Source organism: Etheostoma cragini, chromosome 15 (genome assembly GCF_013103735.1).
Source record: "Etheostoma cragini isolate CJK2018 chromosome 15, CSU_Ecrag_1.0, whole genome shotgun sequence".
Lineage (NCBI taxonomy): Eukaryota > Metazoa > Chordata > Actinopteri > Perciformes > Percidae > Etheostoma > Etheostoma cragini.
Window position 1 is genome coordinate 19,497,157 of NC_048421.1, and position 22,393 is coordinate 19,519,549.

Consider the following 22,393-nt stretch of genomic DNA (forward strand, 5'->3'; position numbering starts at 1 on the left):
TGCAGGCAGTCTCATCAATCAGGCCCTGTTCCGTTAGGGTTTCCCCGCCAGCCAACCAACCAGCATGGCGTTTCAGAGCGTGGGACTGAAACAACTCAACATACTGCAGCTTTTAGTAGTTACACCAGCCCAAGTTGTCTGCTGGGGAAGATGTGTAGTTATTTGGTTGGTTAACTCTACAGATGCCAGCAAGTAGCCTTAAACAACTTAATTCTGTTAAAAGAATCAAATAATACTAAAAAGCTGTTTAAATTTCAATGTAGGTATCTTAACTCTGAGTTAAGAAATGACAGACCTGTAAGTCTTATTGGTAAAAAAAAAAAAAAGGTATCTATCAATCTATGTCTGTGTATGTACCTTGACAGCAACAATAACCAAGAGCCAAACTCCCTGTAGGTGTTCATACTTAATCGGCCAAGGCCAATTCTGATTCTATCTATATGTCAGAGAGCCAATTGCAAGCTATTTACTTAAAAATTCAAGATTGAAATTTTTCTTTAGCCTAAAAAAATAAGTGAAAAAAATAGTTGTTTTTGTCTTTTACAACATGTTATCACTCAGAAAAGAAAGAATCGGGAGACAGGGATTTTTTTGCATGGATATTTTAAGAAAATACGGACAAATGCTACTAATGACTATATACACTGAGAACAGTAGCTTTTAGCCAGTTGGGAACAGGAGAAAATGTACAGATTATATAAAAACAGGTGGACTTGACTGACAGATGTAGCATCGCTGGCTCCGCCTCTCACTTCTTAGACAACTTGGCTTGTTTATTTTTGGGCGGCGCCCACTTCAAACACATAGTGTCCACTGTGAAAGAGACAACACAAGGCACACGTTAGGCAAAAAAGAGAAAATCTACAGAAACAAATCACCCCTCCACTGTCATATCAGTACAAGGCAAGGCAGCTTTATGTGTATAGCACGTTTCAACCGAAAAAAACTTTCCACGTCAGCCTCAGAGTCGTCGTAGTCAAGATATCGTGACATTGTGCGGATGCAGCATTTTGCCATAACAAAGAGCATTGAGAGCCAACAATAGTGCTAAAGCCTCAGTGATTATGTTGTTTTACTGTATTGTCCGTCCATCCAAAAAAAGAAGACATTATCTCATACTTTGATAATTGTAACACTATGATCATTCAACCTTTTCCAATTCTAACTCCTAAATAAGTTTAAATTTGGGTTCTGATGTTATAACAAGGATAGAAATAACGGAATAAAAGAATGCAAAAAAATATATCAAATGTCTGGACTGACCTGTAATTGGTGGTTTCTTGTACTGGGCGCTCTTCAGGTGCTCCTCAACCAGTTTGGGTGTCACACAGATAACGTGCTGACCTTTCCAGTACTTCACCATATTGAGTGACTGCAGCGTGCTGATGATGTCACTCTGCGTGATGCTGGTCATCTGGCTGGGGAGAAAGAGAGGGAGGAGGGTCTGAAATATGTGCCTCAAAATCAGAACTAAAAACATAAGAAGAATGCTGATGGCTATCTTTTTATCGTATTGTGTGTATTAGTTTGTCTCTACCTGAGGTCTTTGATTGACAGTGTTCCTCTAAAGTCCCTCAGGATCTCCAGCAGGACCCAGGACCAGTAACTTCTGTAGCTCAGCTTCCCCAGATCAGACAGAGGCTTTTCTGGCGAGCCGACTGCACTCTCCAGCTTCGACAGCTCATAACCTACACACACACACACACACACACACACACACACACACACACACACACACACACACACACACACACACACACACACACACACACACACACACACACACACACACACACACACACACACACACACACACACACACACACACACACACACACACACACACACACACACCAAAGATGCTGTTTTTAAAATGTTAATACATGTGATTTATTTGTGTGTTTCTGTATCTGCAACAGTCAAATACACATTCTATCATTGTTTTGCTAAAATTACTGTACAGAAATGTGAGTGGACGTTCTTGGATTTAATATGGACTCCGCCTGCACTCTTTTATACAACGGATTGGCTCTATGAAATGGGTAAATGCCAAGTTTCATCTGCATTCCAACTGAACTTTCGAGTTCGGTATAGCTGTATTGTATAGCATTTTTTTGTGCCAACATTTTTTTTGTGTTTTTATGGCTGCAGCCTTTAAACAAAAGATTAAATTGTAGGTTTTGGTAAACTGTCATGATAATTTATCATTCCGGCCATTGTAAGCTAACTTATACTAATAGACTTTAGAAATAGAAAAAACTAACAATATTTAATCATTAGTGAAAAGTAATCATTAGTTGTAGTGCTGATACACACACACACACACACACACACACACACACACACACACACACACACTACAGCTACTGTCATGGTCTCTCACTTACTAAAAGCTATGAGGAACTTTCCGTAGCCTCTGCGTTGGTATGGCGGCAGCGTAAGAATACATGCCACATTATTGCCATCTGGAGACTCTTTCTCCTGAAAAACAAAAAAATCAAAAGTTACAATGTTAATGATTCCAGTTTGAGGTTCTCTACACCTACTGTGTGATTCTGCTGAGTTCAAACATTGACATTCCAAGATTGAGAGATCTACAGCCTCAACAATCTTGCAACCATGCCAAAGGGAATGAAGGTGTCTGTGGAGTTTTTGACCATTACTACACTAGGCAATTGATTAATGAAATACTTTGATGTAAAAAAAAAGAAAGAAAAAAAAGGCAGATTTAATGTATTTATTTACTTTAAAACATGTTTTATGAGGAAGGTAATATGGCATGTTACTCAGGCCTCAAGAACATGTTAAAGCACAACTGTCTGTTTTTACCTTAAGAGTAATCAAACATCAGTGAGTCCAAATTTAAGTTAGAAAAGTATATTCCAATCAACTTGACAGAAAAACACCACAAACAGGTCTTACTTTGGAGAAGTAGCCGACAATGTGCGCTCCCTGTTTGTTGACTTCAGTGAGGATATAGAAGATAAAGGGCTCCACGTCAAAATACAGCGTCTTGTGGTCGAGAAATAGTTTTGCTAGTAGACAAAGATTTTGACAGTAGATCTGCAAACAAAGACCAACAATGAATCACAACAATGAACAACATCACAAACAAAACAAAAATGTCTCTTACATAATTTACTGATTTTCTTAAACTCAAATGGCATCTGGTTTTATTTCCACTAGAAACAAAGATTGGGACACAGATACATAAAGGCGATGAATCCATATAACTTAGCATTAAACAGCTGACTCCTCCAGGTGTGGCATAGACTTTGCATGCGTGCTCACCTTGTGGTCCCGCCCATCCACCTCATACACTGATATGTTGCTCCTTCTGTAGATTTCTTTGCCTGGAGGCTGCTTCCACTGACAGTGGGACTGAGGAGACAAAATCAAAAAGATCTAATTCTATTTTCCTTCTTTCTTTCCTTCCTTTACATTTAACAACTTGATATGCTTTGTAATTCCAGCAATACTATGCTTCTAATTTTTTTAAATAAATTAAAAGGTCTCATTTCTTGCATTGAGGTTGCATAAGATGTATGAACATAGATTACAGCTTATTGTTCACTTTGGTACTAAACTTGATGTGATTTGGGTTTCACATGTGGAAAAGATGTGAGGCACAGAAAAAGTCCACACTTCCAAAATAAATGTGAGTACAAACTGAAGACATTCTGCAGGACAATTACATGGACTTTTAAAAGACATTTCATTTCACAAGTCATGTCTCCATTATTAGACTCAAACAAAGATAGTGATATGCCTACATGCTAAACGGAAGGGAAATCTACACTGACCAGATGATGTCTGAAGGTCTTCTCGTACTTCATGTATTTAAGACAGTACTCGCAGATCCACAGCTTGGGCTGCTTGCCGTAGTCCTCTGGAAATGGCGAGAAGTACCAGGCATCAATCTCAAAGTTTCCTATCTGGATCTTATCCACATATTTCACTTTTGTGATCTGAGGAACAGACAAGTATGGTGATAAAATGAGGGTAATGATCTTCATCACACAATGATAGTAAAACATTTTAAGAAGTAGGGATGTAACGATTACCGGTAAACCCAATAAAAATGTTGATAACAATTATCTTTTTCTTTCAAATATTCATATCAAGGTGGATTACAACGGTGTGGAAACAGTGTGTTTAATCCTTCTTGGATTCCTCCGAGTCTCCTGAAGTTGCCGCGCAAGCGCACTGTGCTCAAACAGGGGAAGGGGACAATAAACACACTTTTTTCTTTATCATTCCTTTCCCATTTTTTCTCCCTCTAACTTGTTGAAGTGTAAGTTAAAACTATTCTGTAGCTTTCTGTAGCTCTCATGGGTTTTCTGCCTTGTTACCTGTGTAAACGTTAAAGCTATGTTTATTCATGTTTCAATATGTGTTCTGCTACAATGTGGAGAAGTTTAACCCGTGTTACGACATGACATTTATTTGGCGAGAGAGAAATATTGCTTAATGATAATATTGCTGTGTTTCTTATTGCATATTGCTGATAGATTTGCAGATTGTTTAATATTACTTGTGCAGACACGTGTTGAACAGACCGGCGCTGTGAAGTCACATGCTTAGCTATTATAGGTGTACTACAATGTTTGCTCCGTTAAGGATATATGTGCTGTAATAGATGTGTTTTAGTCTCAGTTTGTGTTATTGGACAATATGTTACATATATGTTAATTATTAGAGAGAAATTAATGTTATTCTTAGTATTGTTTCTTTCTATACGCTGGAGGCTATAACATTTAGTTTTGGTAAATAATGTTCATGGTAAGTCAGATGCTTATTAATGTGCATTATTATTTGCTTATATTTCAGAACCGCATCCACCTTTACGTGTAATGTCAAATACAATTTCACAGTTAACTTCATGTTGGAGTTGTAAATAAATCTTCTTGGATCTCAATGTCAGACATCTCTGGTTCAAGTTCTTACCGGACACCCTACAGCAGGCCAGTGTTTCAGTAGCCAGTTTCAATCATTTCTACAAGCTCGAGTGCTGATATTTGAGTAATATAACAAACACTGTTACACTTTATTTTTTTACTATTCCAGCTTATGTAGGCCTATCAGTGTTTGTTGAACATATTGAACACAATGTTAAAAAATACAGCAATAATGGCTCAAATAATTTAGGTCAATATAACCGTGAGGTTAAATTTTCATACAGTTTAATTAATCCCTATTAAGACGTTAACAACACAAGTCAGTTTAACCAAATAAGGTAAAAGGCACAGCAGGAGTAAACTGAGTGTAAAGAGAAACTAATAGACACAGACACTGCACCTTACCGCCTCATGCTCCTTCTCCAGGGCAGCTGTTGTTGGGTCCATCTCTGCATATGTCTGTAAAGGAAAACTTCATTAGCTAAATGTCAACCACAAGAGTGGCCCCACAGTGTGAAATATCTGCTCAACAGCCAATGTCTCTACCTTCTGTACATGGTTGATCTCATCATGTTTGCGCTTCTGGTTGCGAGTGATCTTCCTTTCAGGCTGTTCACCCAAATCACCAACACTTCCGATCTCTGTGCTCTTCCTCACTGCATCCTTCACCGTCTTGGTGAGTGCCAGGCGGGCTTTACCCACCCACTCATCTAGGCGTCTGTTAACTGCATGTCAAAAAAACAAGATGAGGAATCATTGTAAGGCAGTAGGTGAATAGATCAATAGCAAGCACATTAAGGGCGGAGCAATCGAAATCAACTTTGATGATATTGATGTAAATGTTTAAATGCATTGCAATTATCAGCTTAGGATAAGTAGTGATGTACTCACATCCTACATAGTGAACATAGAACTCCTCTCTTCCCTCCTGTTCATTCAACCGGGACTGAATAACCTCTGCTGTATCTGAAAAGAGAGCACGTTCCATTAGTTAATGAGACGTTTGTCCAACAAAGTAATTTATGTTACGTACAAATGCAAGCTTTATGTGTTCTGAATAGGACATCTCACCAAACTCCAGTTATGTGCGACTTGAATACCTCCTCGCTTATTAGCAAAGGAGGTTGCATAATTATTGGTATTTTGTCTGATAAAACGTGACTAGGTACCTATAAGTTGACCTTTTATTCAATTCGGCAATCGAATAATCCTTCAAACTGTAACGTATTGCGCGAGTGATGTATCAACTTATAGAATTGGTTCGCATGCTGTTTGCATTGTTATGATTTTATGACCCATGCTGAATTAACCAGAAAGCCTAACTGATCCTGTTGCAATAAAAAAATCGATGAATTACGTCTTACAACCACGTTTTCAAGGGCATTAATCAGACCTTGCACTACATTTTAGTGGACTGTAGTGTCGATTTCTCCCATAACAAAACAGAGGAGTCCGCGCAACTAGCTAGTTAGCTAACGTTAACCTGCTAACGTTAGCTAGCTAACTGAAATCGGAGTGAAACGGGCAGTACAACGGCATCACTCACGCCATGTCTTGTCGGCTCGTTGACATAAATACGTCTCTCCAATTTCGACTGAGACCTCCTGCTCCCTTCCGCTGCAGAACACTGCGCCTCTATCCGGGGTGTGATGAATACTAGAGCCCCCGGCTTCTCTCACACGATCAACGGCCTCCGCCTCGTCCTCTTCCCCACCACTGCCGTTGGAAGAGCAAGCAGCCGGGATACTAGCGTTACTGTCCAATTCACCCCGCTCACTTTCCATATGACTAGAATCCATATCCACATCCATTGAAGGCTCAGAGTCCTTGCTATTATTGTAGCTTTTGTGAAACTCAGTCCCGCCAGTCATAACCTCGGTCGTTTTGAAAACAACAACACGCCTCTGCGAACCTGCGCAGATCTTTTTAGATGGGATGGTCTCGACTAGTTAAACAACCGACTGCCAATATGGCGTCTGCGGGACGAAGCTAGCTAGATTCAGGCTCCACCAAAGATGCTCCGCCTTTCTTCCTGCGCCACGTTGTTTTAAGACTTATTTAGCTTAATTATGATAAAGTGATTGACTTTGACCGTCTAGTACTGAAGATTATTTTATTTCCTCTTAGGGGTTAATATATAAACGGACAAAGATTTAAACCTATATTTTACTCCAACCTCCTAATTCTGACCCCCTTGTGGGTTTAAGCCCCAAGAGCAGTTGGTTACAATCATATTGACTGTATATTCTATGACTACAACAATATGGATAGAAAATCATTATTTTTGGGTTCCCGCCTTTAATGGTTGGCCATTTTAGCCCCAAAGACTGTAGACCAACGGCTGTTCTCTTTTGGCCCCATTAGCAGTTTAGCTAGGAAAAATGATTAAGATCCTTTATAAGAGTAGCCTACTGGTAGCAAAATGTAATTTAAAAAAAAAACAGAGAAAAAAAAAACTGTTCTGAAACAGAGCTATAAACTGGCCCCATCTACATATCATAGGACCACTCTGGCCAACAAAACATTTCCTGCTACATTTCAGTTGCTTCAAATTACAGCATCATTGTAAACAGAAATATTTTAAAGCTGCAGGTTGGTGTAACTGAACCGGAATAAACATTTTAAATTAAATCAGTAAATAAAGACATGCTGTAACACAATGACATCCACAGAACATTTAATGTGTAGTTCTTTAAGTTATATTGCACCACAACAAAAAGCAACAAACATCTGTATCTAATATTAGTGTGCTTAAAAGTGCAAACCAGAGACCAGAATAACAGCAATGTACAGGAAGAAAGGATTCTACGCTGAATGTTGTTTCTGGTGCAGGGCTTTAATCTATGCCAACTGATAATGGAGGCACACACACATTTGGTCATTGGCCCTCCTGTTGCCCTTTGTCATAGCACCTCCTCTCTGGCCCTCTCTCGCTCCACCACCTTGTGTTGGAAGCCCCTGCCGTGACCCCGACGGGGAACCCCTCCTCTGCTGTACAGGTTATTGGGCCCTCCCCTGCCTCTTGAAGCTCGCCCGTCCCAGTAATAACGCCCAGGGGCCCCAGAGTCTGGGGCAGATCTGTGAGGACCCCTTCTTCTTCCACGGTGACCATGACCACCTGCAGAGTCTGCAGCATCTTTTAGACATTCTGTTTCCAAGGCTGCCTGGCACACTGGCTGGTCTGGAGGTACCAGGGTCTGTTCTTGCTCTGAGTGGACACCCCTGCCCGTCTTAGACTGGCAGAACTCTGCATTTACTTGCATCTGTTGGCCATGGCTACCCTGAGCTTTGGCATTTCTCGGTCTTTCAGTGCAGTCTGAGGACAGAGACAGCTTATCCAGGTGCTGTGTGATGGGGGTGGCTCTCCAGTGTTGTGGTCTGGATCTGCCTCCTCTCCTTGGCCCCCTCCCCTGGTTCGGACGCCTCTGGCCCTGAGTGCCTCTGCAGTGGGACAGTCCAGAAACAAACTGCTCTGCTCTGACACCAGTTTCGTAAGAGGAAGCAGACAGTACCGGGGGTCCAGGTGAGACATCTGCGTCCAGGTTTCCATTTTCAGGTGGAGTCTGGGGGTGTTGACATAAAGTTTTTGTGGAACATGTCATGCGGACAGAGTTAATACATTTAGTTTTGCATTTATGCATTTAAATGTATATATTGGTTTCCCTATTTTAAATGATTTTATTTTGAGTACTATTTTTAATTGCTTAATAATTGATCAATGTATATAGATTTATTAATGTCATTTAGTTATTTAATTTGGATTTTGTCAATTTCCATTCTCCATCACCTCACCTCAGTTTTTGTTACTTTAAACCCAATTGTTCTGAATGTTCTGAAGTTGCTATGAAAATGTCATACATTTGGCCAACTTCATATTTTAACACTCTTTATGTAACAAGTTTTAGAAATGGCTGAGTAAATAAAATGTCCAGGTTCCATCAGATATACAGTACATCCATAAAATAAATATTGTAAAAAAAAAAAGTACTAACAACAATATGCAGGCCAGCGTTAACAATCTACTCTAAACATGTGTGGTGCTCCTGGTATAAAAAGGAACAAGATGAGAAAGACATGCATCTGAACACCAATGCAATTCAAAGAAAGAATCGTAGACTACTTGAATTTAACTTCTACAGATATCAGCTATGGTTTACAGTCTAAATGTGGCCATATAATGTCTGATTCATTCTTACCTCGTTGGTGTGGATAAAAAAGCGATTGGATTCCACCTCCGGGTCAATGATCCCACCTTTAGACCTCTGTCTTTCCAAAAGCTTCTGGAGTTCACACCACTTCTGCTGAAAATGGGAACCAATCGCTGCTTCGTCGAGCTGAGTGAAAACACAACGCCTTTCAATGTTTATTCTTCGTCTTGGAAACAGCGTCTAGTGGACCTTATGGTGACATGTTGAAACTGTGCCATTAGAAGATGGAGTTACCTCGGGCAGCTGGGGGGCGGGGGAGGACAGAAGCTGATCCACATCATACGTTAGAGGCTCTCTACACACCGGACACACCACAGTCAGCTCCTATGAGAAGCACTCAGTGATTAAATACCGGCAGCTATTAGAGAAAGACAGAAAGCCTTCTTTGACCACATATCTGACCTGACAGTCTGTTCTCTCCCTGGTCTTGTCCTCCTCCAACTCCTTCTCCCTCTGGTGGAGCTCCCTCTCGGAGTGGCGGGCGTAGCGGCCGAGGCAGTGGGAGTGGAAGTAGTGGTAGCAGCTCGTCTTGGAGAACGTCTCTCCCTCCTGAAGACATGCAGTACACAAATAAGCATGAATGGGTTTGCAGATGCAGCTTGTATCTGCATACAACATAAAGTTTACTCCTACATTAAAGGATTTTAATTTGGCCACTCAGGAGCAGAATAAACTTGAACACAAGTCTGACATATCACCTTTTAACTGCAATATGTTTTTTATTGTTTAGTTGATAAAATGCCAGAATATGTCAGTTACAGTTTCCTAAAGCTTGAGATATTGTCATTAAATTACCCGGTTTGTTTGACCAACTGTCAAAAAACTAAACAAGATATTAAATGTACCATTACTTAAGACAAGTAAATTAGACATTCTTACAAGTGACAAGCAGGAATGGGTCCTTTTTGCTTTAAAATGACAATGAATGGATTGTTTTATGTCACTTTGTTAAAGTGAGACTGATGGGACAGAAGATAATAGCACTGATGGGAACAGCGTACCTTAAAGCCATAGAGGCAAATGACACAGTTTCCATGAGGAATATTGCTTTCAGTCAGGATTTCTTTTGCTTTCTGGAGGAGGAAAAAAAAACAGGAAACCAATTAGAAACATAACTTCAACATTTTGACTTAATGTAGCAATAGAGAAACTTCCACTGAAAATATAAATTCTCTTAAATGATATATATATATAAAAAAAACAACAACAACAAAAAAAACACTATATATAGTGACCTCAATGAGCTGATACAACACTGGTGAACCCAGACACGACTGAGCCTCCAACTGAAGACACTTTTGGACACTAAGAGAAAAGGGTTACACGTGATTACAGCATTATTTTACACTCAATATTCAACATTTCCTGAGCAGGAAGTAGTGAGCCACTTCAGTTGGTTACCTGTTGATCTTGTCATCAGAAAGGCCCCGTGGGTGATGAATGGAGATGGCCGGAGAAGACGAGGGATACTAAGAAAACAAAACAAGAAAGACTTTACTCCATCAGTAGTGAGCTGAGCTTTAAAAGGTTTTGTATGATTTGTCATTGTGAACAAATCCCATGAAAAGACCTAAACCAAAGAATGTATCAACTAACAAGTATTATGTGTGTATTACTGCCTGATATGTCTTCTTCCTCTGTGCCATAAAACACATCAATGAGCCACAATGTTGCCCTGGCTGACATGTTCCTTTATTACCATTAAATACACGCTTTAGTTCATTTTGATTGAATTCCATACACACTGTCCTGTTGCCACAAATACTCACTAGAGCACCAAATATATTTAGGTTTTTAAAGATTTACATTTCAATAGGAACCAATGGGCTTGGAGCTGAGAGCCACAGACAGGAAGTCCAACAGTATTAAGAGACAGACTTGCATGTTGTGGGTTTTGGTGTGGCTTTGTTTTATTAATGGGATGTAGAATTTACCATCTTTATCCTTTACAATACATTATATATGGTGTGTATCCATAAACCACAACACAACATATTGTAACCCAAATCGGGGGCAGGATAAGATAAGGGAGAGTGTACCTGTTGATCGAGGGTCAAAGTCAGGGTGAGTCGGACAAACTGGGAGACAGAGTCCTCGGCTGTGGACGGGTGCAGGACGAGGCTCACCTCCCAGCACCTGGAGGAGGACAGAACATACGGTTTGAACAACAGAGACAGTCTTCAGGAGACAGGGAAAGTCTTGAAACTCAGAGCTGAAGTGTCGTCAGATATGAAGCCCGACAAGCTACATAAACCATGTGCCCTGCCCAGACACTGTGTACCAAACTCTATTTACCAAATATGGGAATTTATTCTTTCCTTTCTCATGTGTAAACAAATACATCACAGAAAACAATTATTAATAATAATAATAATAATACCATTTTAAAGATTCAATAGTTTTGAATCACTATATTTCCCAATGCTCAAAATATGACTAACCTGAAGGACACAAATGAATTGATCTGGTTGCCAAGCAATTTTAAAAGTATGTTTTCACAATAACATGACTTTCATTATTTAATGACTATGTTCCTTACTGAACTATCCAAAAGCTCAGGTCATGTTCTGACCATAGACTGTATATTAGTAAAATGATTAATACGAATACACAGTCTATGGTTCTGACAGATATATGAATCCGATGAGCAGCTGTCCCTTGTTAAACTGACAAATGATTCTAGGAAATATGGTTTGAGACTGACTAACTATGAGATGGCAGAGCAAAGAAAAGTGCAAGTCACGTACTTGAGTAAAAGTAGTTAGTTTAATGTATCCGCTGCCCTTAAAGCCAAAGCTAATAAAACAAAGTTATGTCATGTCGGCTTGTTGTCGTCTCACCCGTCTTCTTTCCTGCTGACCACCAGTTCATCCAGATAGATAGACTGCAGCACTTCGATTTCAGAGAACACACTGCGGAGAAATAATATTAATATATGTATTATGTATTAATATAAGTAAGATTTACGTTCACGCAACTGAAGCTAGCGGTAGCGTGTTAGCTCCCACACTGTTGCTAGTAGACGTTAGCTACATGAGACCTGCTAGCAACATTTCAGCATATTTGACTCAGAACACGTTAACTGTCATTAGGTACATGAGCTGTTGATCAAACATAATGAGTGCCATGCAATATGTATGAGGTTTAAAAGGGAAAAGTATGCTGTCAACAAACTCACTCGCACTCCGCTGCCATGATGATGTTTCTGTGAGTGTGAGCTAACGTGAGGGAATTTCTATGGCTGGGCTGCAACTGATACAGCACACAGACCTTTCTTAACAGTTTCCCGACCGGCAATCGTTAGCTCGACTAGCTAAGAATATCACGTAACCACACCAAAACTGAGCCTCTGTTTTGTCTGCTACCAGCGTAATATCCCTATTCATGTAGAAAAATAGCGTGTGTATATACACTGCTGCCTAATTTGATTTGTTTTATTTTGAATGTATTCACCGGAAATATTAGCATGCTAATATGTCTAACTTGACTTTAATTATGAGTGTCCATCGCCCTCCAGTGGCCACAGTGGGCCTACATCTTTGTTTTTTTTGGAAATTATTATAGGGTTTATTACGTTTGTGATTTTTTAAATTAAAAATATCTACAATATCTTGTATAATATGTGTAGAAATGTATATGTATGTGATAATAAAGTATGCTCATTACCACCGTGGTAAAAAAAAAAAAACTAAACTAGATGTTATTGGTGTGTATTATTGTCATCTCACAACAAAGGAATGCGCAGTAAAAAGAAGTTGTGGCGCTTCCACATACAGAAAAGGGTTGTAACGATACTCAAAATATGTAAATTAAAATATAAAAAAACATAAACTAGAACAAACTATTTATAAAGGAGCACTAGAGAAAAAAAAGGAAAAATAAAATGTATTTACAATAGATAGAGTTAAGTTCATATGCATACAAAATATACACAATGATGTTTTACAATTATAGTGTAAACAGAAAACTTTGGTTATACTATGGGTTATACTGAGCGAAAAAATATGACATTTCAAGATGGAAGTTATTTCCAATCAGCGCTTACAACCCTGAGTTTACACTGCCCTCTGGTGGACACAGTGTGTAACTACACTTACTATTAAACCTTTATTTTCTGTTTTAACCGGAAGCATTATTACATGACAATGTAGTAATGTGTCCAGCTTGATACTATTGAAATACTAATTGTGGTCCTCATTGTGGCCATTAGAGGGCAAAATAAGTCATGCATGATATAAATGCACACAAATTGCTATCATGTCTGCATACATGTATGTTCAAATTTAATTCACAAAACAACGTTTTATTAATACAATGAATAAACATTTTGACAGTACTTTACGTTGTAGTAAGTGGCCTGAGGTTTAGACTTGTGTCCTGGTGTCTGCGTCATTCTAGCGTTTGGTGGTGCAGCTACTTACTATGGCCACAGGAGGGCAGTGTAAACTCATGATCTTAAATCAGTCACACGGATGATCACTAATACTGATGTACTGTTCCTTTTTGGAATACTCACACTGTTATATAAATTGTAATTAAATGTTTTTGCTTTTATTTATTTGGTTATTTTACTTATTAGTTATTTTCATTTCTATTGTTATTAATTTGTACAATTCATATTATTATTTTGGTACGTATTGTTCATCTTGTTTTTTTTGTGTTTTTTATTATGAATGTGTTAACTGGAGAATAATTTTCATCATTTGTAATGGCAAATAGACGTTGCCCCCTGGTGGCCACAGACCGCAACTACAGCTGTTGTAAAAGCTTTATTTTGAATGTTTTACCGGAAGTAATTCTATTCTTAATAAGTTTAAACTGACATAAATGTGGTTGTAGTTGTTCATTGTGGCCACTAGAGGGAAGCTATACTCGTAATTTTGAACACAAATGTAGTGATCACATGTGCTTCACATTTATGTTTAGTACATGTTATAAAACTTTTGAAACAACGCGTTATTAATACAATTATGGCAAATATAGATGCTTTCATTGTGTTTTTAATACTCACAATAATATTACTGATGTGTACATGTTGATATCAATAACGTTTTAACTAACAAAATTGAACTAAGTGTTGCAGTTCCTAACTGTGACCCTTGGATGGCGGTAAACGTTCATGATCGGAAGGTCAGTTGTCAAGTTCAATAGTGTTAATGACAGCTACAATATACAATATGAACCTTCAAAATAAAACTAGTGACCAGTGAGAAATTGCCACCACCTATGCGTGTTTTTAACGATAGAGGGCAACGTTAAGCCTTTTGGGATACTGTTAACCGGAAACTCTTTCAAAAAAAAAGAAGAAGACCACAACGAAGAAGTAAACCCCGCGATAGGCAAGCAAGAACCAAGAAGCGTTAACGTTATTTCAAGTTAAAAAGAATAAGAATTTTACTGTTATATTATTATTTTTAGAGAAAAATAATACAGTTAAAAATACATCTAAGACATAATGCGTAGCTACCTCTACTTGACGCCTGCGACGTGATTGCATGAGAAAACAAATCCAAAGTTGAAATGTTTTACTCACACTAGCTAGTTGGTTGTTGCGGAAGAAAAGTCCAAGAACATGGAGGAAACTGGGATGGAATCAGACTCAGCACCACAACAAGGGGTTGCTGATGCTTGGGAAACTGTCACTTCAGCTTTGGTGAGTGGGCTTTATCACTGGACTCACGAAGCAAGCATGAAGGAAACCAAAGTCGCCACCGGACCCCATTCAAATATTTCATGATTGAAGGATTACTTGCTTGTAGCAATGGCCCATGGCCGGTGGGACACGACGTAGGACAGGTCACTAATTAGTAGGATGTACTCACATTGATTCGGCGTACATGTAATGCTGTCTTTGCCCTTCTCCTAATTTGACTGTCTTTGTCTTTCTGTTGGGTCTTTTTTTTTTTTTTTTGCCTTTTTGCCTGCGTCTATGTGCACAAAAACAACAGACCAAAAACGAGGAGAGTTTACTTTGATTCAGGTTCAGGTCTTGGGTTGAAATCTACCACATGCAGGTGGCTCTATCACTGGCAAGCACACCTTGAAAAGTGTCCAGTATATGAAATGTCTTTGGCTGGACATCTTCTAGTTTTTCATTTGAGATTAGCATGACAGAATAGTAGATATATAGATATTAGATTGCACAGTACAGCCCTGTAGTGTCTGTCAAAACAGAGCACTTATCTCGGTCTATGTTTTTTTAGGTGTCTCCTGGCTGCTCGGTGACAAATCTGGGCCTCTCAGACTCGTTGGCCCTGCTGTGTGGTCAGGGTCTGGACCGGCTGCTGGGCAGCTGGCTGCTGGAGACTTTGCAGTTGCGTCTGTCCTCTGTTGTGGTTCCTGAGTTCTGGTCCGGACTGAAACAGCCAGAGAACGAGCTGGAGGAGAGAGGCAGGGCCTGGGTTCTCCTCACTGCCTTTCGGACTCTATTAGACCAACTGAACCCCTTCCTTGGCAAGTAGAAAACAATAAATTTAGTCCATAAGTTCAGTATGCATCAGCAACATTATTTAAAAGTCCCCTTTTCTTCCTCCTCATAGGTGGTTTGGAGACGCTGGGGATGTGGCAGGCCCTGGGCCGCGTCAGTCTCTGTGGCCCGGGACCTGAGGGCCTCCAGGAGCGAGCCTTCACCATCATCAGGGCCCTGCTCCTCTTCTCCCCCTCCCCTGTTCTCCAGGAGCGAGTGCTGGAGTTTTACAGCAGGACCTTCTCCGTCTATATGAACCAGGAGGGGCAGGCCGAGGACGGGGCCGAGGTTTCGGACGGTCCCGAGCGAGGGGTCTGTTCAGGCTGCGGGGTCCCGACACAGCAGTGCTGGTGTAAGGAGGCTCTGGAGCAGCTGCAGGAGCTCAGCCACATACTGTGAGTGGACAAATAACACAGCCACACTTATAACTTTTCTAATAACTATAATGTTATGTAAGAATACTGTGGTGTCCCTCTGCTGCACTCATCAACACTTTCTGTGTTAACAGTGGATGAAATGATTTGTTGGTTTGGGAGAAGATTAAAAATATAAAATAACATCAGCTTCATACTTAAAGAAATAATACCAAAAATACCTTTTTCTTTATGGATGGTATCAACTGGAACTTTATTTATAGTGATCAAGTGATCTTACAACCCTTTGCAGATAGAGTAGGTCTAGACCTCCCTCTATAATTTACAAAGATCCTGTTATGTAAATGTCATATGCTTCTAATGAGGATGAATGGTTGATTTATTTGATGTGGTTGTAGTTCCAAACTGCAGCTGCTGGAGTGGGTCAGCTCCGAGGCCGTCACCTCCATCCTCCACAAGCTCATCGAGCAGCGAATGGAGCAGCACTGCAGGGGCGAATACGAACGCTCCTTCCTGCTGGACTTCCAGAAGGTAAAACATGGATCTGTGAATTCAATTTATTTATAGTATCAATTCATAACCAGAGTTATCTCAAGACACTATACAGATAGACCACACTCCAGAATTTACAAGGACCCAACAGTTCTAGTAGTTTCCTCCAGAGCAAGCAACAGTGCGACAGTGGCGAGGAAAAACGTCCTTTTAGGCAGAAACCTCGGTCAGACCCAGGCTCTGAATGTTACGTTAAGTCCTGTCTGGATGAACCCCTCAATAGTGCCTTCATTTTGAATATGTTCTGTGTGAGCAGTGGCTGGAGCTGGTGCTAGGCTGGCTGAGCAAAGTCTTCGCAAGCGAGGTGGACAGAGAGGGTGTGACACCTGTTCCCAGTGTTCCCAGTGTTCCCAGTGTTCCCAGCATCCAGACCGGCCAGCCTAGCAGCTCGGTCCTGAAGCAGTGGAGATGCCACATGTACCAGTTCTTCTGCAGGATCTACGTCAACATGAGGATCGAGGAGCTCTTCAGTATAATCAGAGGTGAGAGAGCCAACAGTCTTTTATTGTCGTTATTTAAAATGTCCCAGCATGTCTCGGAGGTTGACGATGCTAGGCTAGCAGTTGCCCCCTGCTTCCAGTCTTTGTGCTAAGCTAGGCTAAATACATCCTTGACTTACCATAAATTAACCAGCTGCCCTTTGTCAACCTCAAATCGAGTAAAGGTAGTTAAGTTCGAAGCAGAATTTAAATTTTCAACTTTTACATCCCACATTCTACTTGTGATCATTTTCATGTTCCCCATTTCTTCTTCAGATTTCCCAGAATCTAAAGCAGCCATTGAAGATCTGAAGTTTTGTCTGGAAAGAACCAACCAGCGACAGCAGCTCCTCACCTCGTTAAAATCTGCTTTTGAGAGCCGTCTGCTGCACCCGGGTGAGTTGGCTGCTGGAATGAAAGTACCGTACAGTATTTCTTTAGTTTTAGCACAGCAGCAGGAGGAGATACTTTAAACTGACCATCCATTCTTAGGAGTTCACACATCGGACATCCTCACGGTCTACATCTCGGCCATCAAGGCTCTCAGAGAGCTTGACCCATCCATGGTCATCCTGCAGGTTGCCTGCCAACCAATCCGCAAGTACCTCAGGTGAGTCCATTTATAATCTTACTTTTTTTTTTAAACATTATTTTAAAAGGAGATTGTTCGTTGTCATTTCAATAAGCGTGCTTCACATGAAGTTAAATTGTCCTGGCTGATTTGGCCTTTTTTCTCTCCCTAATTTTTGTGCTCTGCTTTGGTAACAAACTTTATTTACAGAGCACTCTCTTATCCCGGCATTAAAACAAACAGATAAAATAAGGAAGCTGCTACTTTTCTAATCATTACGGTTGAGTTTTGTTGAAGGTTCTGTGGTGTGTTTAAGGACCCGGGAGGACACGGTGAGGCAGATTGTGGCCGGTCTGACTGGGGACGCTGAGGGCTGCGCGGATTTGGCCTCCGAGCTGTCCAGAGGGGACCCAGTGACTCTGGAGATGCAGGACAGTGACGAAGAAGGCAACGACCCAGAGGACTGGACTCCAGACCCGACTGACGCCGTCCCCGGTCAGTAAACACATTATTTGTTATTTCTGTTGCTTTTATTCATCGTCCGCTGGATTTTACTGAGTCAACAAAACAACAACTTTTCAGATAAGATGGGCTCGAAACGGAGGTCATCAGACATCATCAGCTTGCTGGTCAGCATCTACGGCAGTAAGGACATCTTCATAGACGAATACAGAGCCGTGCTGGCCGACAGACTGCTGCACCAACTCAACTACAACACCGCCAGGTACAACTGAACAAGCACACTTGGGTTCTCTTCTTTTTCTCCTCCCCGTACATATAATCAAATTAAGTGCAGAAACGCCTTAGTATATTCTGTTATCCCACCTATACAAATCAGACAAAACCATTCCCATCACCAATCATCCCACCAGACAAGACCACCACAACACAAAGCAGCTTAAAACAACAACAACCTAGAGACAACGTACTACAAAATGATAACTTGTAAGTTATTTACAAGTTGGAAACGGGTAATAATGACAACTGGGATATGACGTAATGGCGGGTGGAGCTTCATAGACTTTGGTGTAAAAATGGACAAATGGAAATCAATTAACTTTGTATTTTTGTGGAGTTTGTTTCCGATTGGACTATGTCCAAAATGTCAACACCTGCAGCTCATTGTATAGTCTTGTCCTGTTTTGTGTGTTTGCAGAGAAATTCGTAACGTGGAGCTGCTGAAGCTCAGGTTTGGGGAGTCTCACATGCATTACTGCGAGGTCATGCTGAAGGTAAACACTGCCTGGTACAATGTTTCATTTAATGCCGTGTAGTCCCCCTTTAAACAGTCCACTGTGCACTTTATAACATAAGAAGATATTGTTGACATGCAAATCTGTGGAGAATTTAAGTCAGTCTAGTTCCAGTATGTAGTTACCTTACCCTAAAGAAAGGTCCCAGGACATATTAAAAACAGTTTATGGGTGTTTAAGTAGACACGTAAGTTAAATAAAGTAAAAAGTAGCTGACATGATTTATTCAGTTAGAGTAAATTGGCATCTTTTTTTTTTTTTTTTTTTTACCTGTGGCTCTGGACATTTTACAGACCCAACAATCAGTAGAATAATCAAAATGATAGCAGCTGGACTAATGAATAGTAAAGATGAAAAAGAAGAATGCCAGCCCCAGCTGCCGTCACACATCCCTTCCTTCTGTCTCGTGTCCAGGACATGGCGGACTCTCGGAGGATCAACAGTAACATCCGCGAGGAGGAGTCGAGGCTGAGCGAGGAGGAGCAGCCGTCTTTGTCCCTGTCGTCCATCATCCTGTCCTCAGAGTTCTGGCCTTCACTAAAGGAGGAGAAGCTGGAGCTCCCTCCGCTCATCTGCCAGGCCATGGAGGCCTACACACACCGCTACGAGAAACTCAAGGTGGAGTTCACAAGCCAGGCCTGTTTGTCACACCAGGGTGGTTCTGCATGTTTTAGATTTTTATAAGTGTATCACTACTTCTTAGTTCCTGTCTTTTTCATTATTTCTATACATTTAGATAATTAGCTGGTAAAGTTCAGACATGAAACCTGATGCAGCGGATTTTTTTGTTTTTGTCTTATGGATGATCATTACATGGTAATGCATTTTTGGCTGCTAAACCGCAACATTTTAAATTCTAGAAACACCTTGCATTCCACATTGTACAATTTTCTGCCTCCATGCTTGCTAATAGCTTCTTCAGGGTCCGATTAAGAGACAACACCACAGCAGCTTTATGACTTGTTCTTGTATACACCATTACAACAAAATATTAAAGCAGTTTGACTTGCTCTCACAGTGTCATGCTTGCAGTTATCTTTCTTTCTGTCAGGATCTTTTTTGTGTGTGGGACTAGTTTAGCAATCTGTACATCATCATCAGAAACGTGTCTTCTGTGTTTCAGGCCATGAGGACGCTGAGCTGGAAGCCTCACCTGGGCTCAGTCACCCTGGACTTGGAGCTGGAGGACCGCACCCTCACCAACCTCACTGTCTCCCCCATCCACGCTGCCATCATCCTGCACTTCCAGGAGAAAAGTACAATCTTTCTTTTTAAAACTGATTTCATGTCTTGGTTGATTTTCCTCTGCAATTAATGTATGTATTATATAATGTCTGTGCACCAGAAATGTGGTAAATTAGGATCTGTTTAGTTGTTTTCCACGAGGGCTCATGTAGTCATCTTGTGGCTGATATTAACTACTCTTCCAGATTAAACTCAAGTTACTATTTCTCAAACTTTGTCGAATTTACAAAATGAAATTACAACCACAAATCAAGGTAATTGAAATAGTTACATGTGCATTCAAAAGCATTCCACCTAAGTATTTTTTATCATCCCCAAGGTTCTTGGACACTGGAGGAGCTAAGCGCGAAACTGGGCGCCCCGAAGGAGCTGGTACACAGGAAGCTGGCTCTGTGGCAGCAGCACGGCGTGCTGAGGGAGGAGGCGGCAGGACGCTATTACGTGGTGGAGACGGGCTCGTCCAAAGAGAAGATGGAGAGAAGTGTGATGTTGATTGACAGCGACGAGGAGAGGGACTCTAACACAACCACCCAGTCTGAGCAGAGGGAGGAGAAGCTGCAGGTGCTTACCACACACACACACACACACACACACACACACACACACACGATAAATATGAGTACCTGAAGACGCATCTTAAAATGCTTGTTATCTGTCTCTGCAGTTGTTCTGGGCCTACATCCAGGCCATGCTGACCAACCTGGACAGCATGACGCTGGACCGCATCCACTCTATGCTCCGGATGTTTGTTGCCACGGGACCCGTTGTCACAGAGATGGACGTCAACGAGCTGGAGGCCTTCCTGCAGAGGAAGGTCAGGGAGCATCAGCTGATGGTCTCTGCAGGTGTCTACAGACTCCCCAAATCCAACTAATGGAGGAGCATGAGAGCGAAACATGGACAGAAAAAAATGCTTAAGTGTGATGCTGCATTCAGGTGCTGTGAGAAATAAAGGACAATATTGTTCTCCTCAGCTTTAGGGAAGGAACACTACTTAAACTTCTCATTGCAGCTATCAGTAAATTCCTGTGTTCTGCAGACAGACGCTACTTTTCAGATCCATTCTGACATCAACCCACAAGTAAGTCTCAATAGCTGAAAGAAGGGGAAGTTCTTCACTTTTAAAGTAATCCAACAAAACTTCCACCTGTGTGTTAAACTGGATTTTCCTGTAATATGGATGCAGAATAATTTTATGAGGGCTAGTCCTCTAAAGGTTTGTTTTTTTCAAAATAAAAGCACTTCCCCACCCCTTTAGCATCAGTGCAGACTGCTTTTTTAAAGATTATTATCAGTCATTGAACACAGACGTATAATACTAATGTATTATAATTATAAAAGCACTTAATGTCTCCTGTTTGTTTGTCTGAACAAAGTCAACCAGGGATAGAACATTTTTACTTACAAATTGATATTTCCATTTCCCATTACATTTCAGAAGTTTCCAGCAGTGAGCTTTAACTGTTATACTGAATGGACATTTATCTGCAGTTGCAAACACACTTATCTCCTAAGCCAAAGTTTACCAAGTTTTTTTTACCCAACTTTGTATTAATAATCTGAATCTGTAAAGTAGCTAGTAAATAAAGGTATCAAATAAATGTAGTGCAGTTAAAAATACAATATTTACATCTGAGATGTAGTGGAGTAGAAGTAAAGTAGCATAAAATGGAAATACTAAAGCACCTCAAAATGTTACTTAAGTACAGTACTTATGTAATTGTACTTATTTCCACCCCTGTTTTTTTCCTTTTACATGAAACAAAGTATTTCTGCACTGAGGTATTGCTACTTTTACTTCTATTGGTATGAAGTCATTTAAAAGTCTCCAAAGCCAAACAGAGAATCCTTCATCTTTTGTGAGACATCAGATTTTCTGGTGATATGACTTCAAGTTAGTTTAAAGATGCCATGGCGCCAAAAAGTACAGTATGTTGTCTTTTTGATTATAAAGCCGGTCAAGGTGCTATATTAATACTGAACACTCAATCCACAGAAACTGTATTCAGAAGCCAAGCCTTTAAACGAGCCGTCAGGACTTCCGTACGGTTATAATGTTACATATATTAGTTGTGTTCAGAATAATAGCAGTTTGTTTAAAATAAATGAATAATGCTCAAAATCTTTAGAATAGCTTTAAAGTCCATAATATCAACGCATTGGGAACACTGCCCATTCAATTCCTAAACATGACCAAAATTAATCGGGTTTGTGTTCTACCTTTACAGAAAATGAAGAAAAAAGGAATAGTAGGCTTTTCAAAAAAATAGCAATCTTTGCATTTTTCTTTACAACTCAAACATTTATTATAGTGCATTTTAGTGTGTAGTGCACTATAACCAGCATG

The 22,393-nt window shown here is 40.4% G+C and overlaps 3 protein-coding genes across 4 annotated transcripts; 1 reads left to right on the forward strand and 2 right to left on the reverse strand.

Moving 5' to 3' along the window:
* Positions 1-591: 591 nt before the first annotated feature.
* On the reverse strand, positions 592-6,873 carry kat8 (K(lysine) acetyltransferase 8). Of its 2 annotated transcripts, none has more exons than XR_004659556.1 (11): positions 6,445-6,873; positions 5,790-5,864; positions 5,445-5,623; positions 5,304-5,357; positions 3,804-3,968; positions 3,292-3,381; positions 2,923-3,063; positions 2,388-2,481; positions 1,538-1,688; positions 1,264-1,444; positions 592-813 (listed from the first exon to the last, which is right to left on the reverse strand). XR_004659556.1 is itself a non-coding variant. In XM_034893582.1 (11 exons), exons 1-11 carry the CDS (start codon positions 6,767-6,769, stop codon positions 749-751), a joined length of 1,494 nt encoding a protein of 497 aa, XP_034749473.1. In that variant the 5' UTR covers positions 6,770-6,872; the 3' UTR covers positions 596-748. The 2 variants fall into 2 exon arrangements, 1 of the variants encoding a protein (XP_034749473.1); XM_034893582.1 differs by having other exon boundaries at positions 596-813; positions 1,264-1,418; positions 6,445-6,872.
* A 685-nt stretch (positions 6,874-7,558) lies between these two features.
* rnf25 (ring finger protein 25) lies at positions 7,559-12,535 on the reverse strand. Its single transcript, XM_034893583.1, has 10 exons — positions 12,285-12,535; positions 11,947-12,018; positions 11,146-11,242; positions 10,508-10,575; positions 10,342-10,411; positions 10,108-10,179; positions 9,509-9,655; positions 9,341-9,430; positions 9,095-9,232; positions 7,559-8,461 (listed from the first exon to the last, which is right to left on the reverse strand). The coding sequence occupies exons 1-10, from the start codon at positions 12,299-12,301 to the stop codon at positions 7,802-7,804; spliced, it is 1,431 nt and encodes a 476-aa protein (XP_034749474.1). The 5' UTR covers positions 12,302-12,535; the 3' UTR covers positions 7,559-7,801.
* A 1,854-nt stretch (positions 12,536-14,389) lies between these two features.
* On the forward strand, positions 14,390-20,947 carry anapc2 (anaphase promoting complex subunit 2). Its single transcript, XM_034893581.1, has 14 exons — positions 14,390-14,759; positions 15,310-15,559; positions 15,646-15,967; positions 16,345-16,477; positions 16,755-16,980; positions 17,254-17,373; positions 17,470-17,587; positions 17,865-18,043; positions 18,131-18,272; positions 18,705-18,780; positions 19,216-19,419; positions 19,925-20,057; positions 20,366-20,607; positions 20,711-20,947. The coding sequence occupies exons 1-14, from the start codon at positions 14,679-14,681 to the stop codon at positions 20,918-20,920; spliced, it is 2,436 nt and encodes an 811-aa protein (XP_034749472.1). The 5' UTR covers positions 14,390-14,678; the 3' UTR covers positions 20,921-20,947.
* The last annotated feature ends 1,446 nt before the right edge of the window (positions 20,948-22,393 follow it).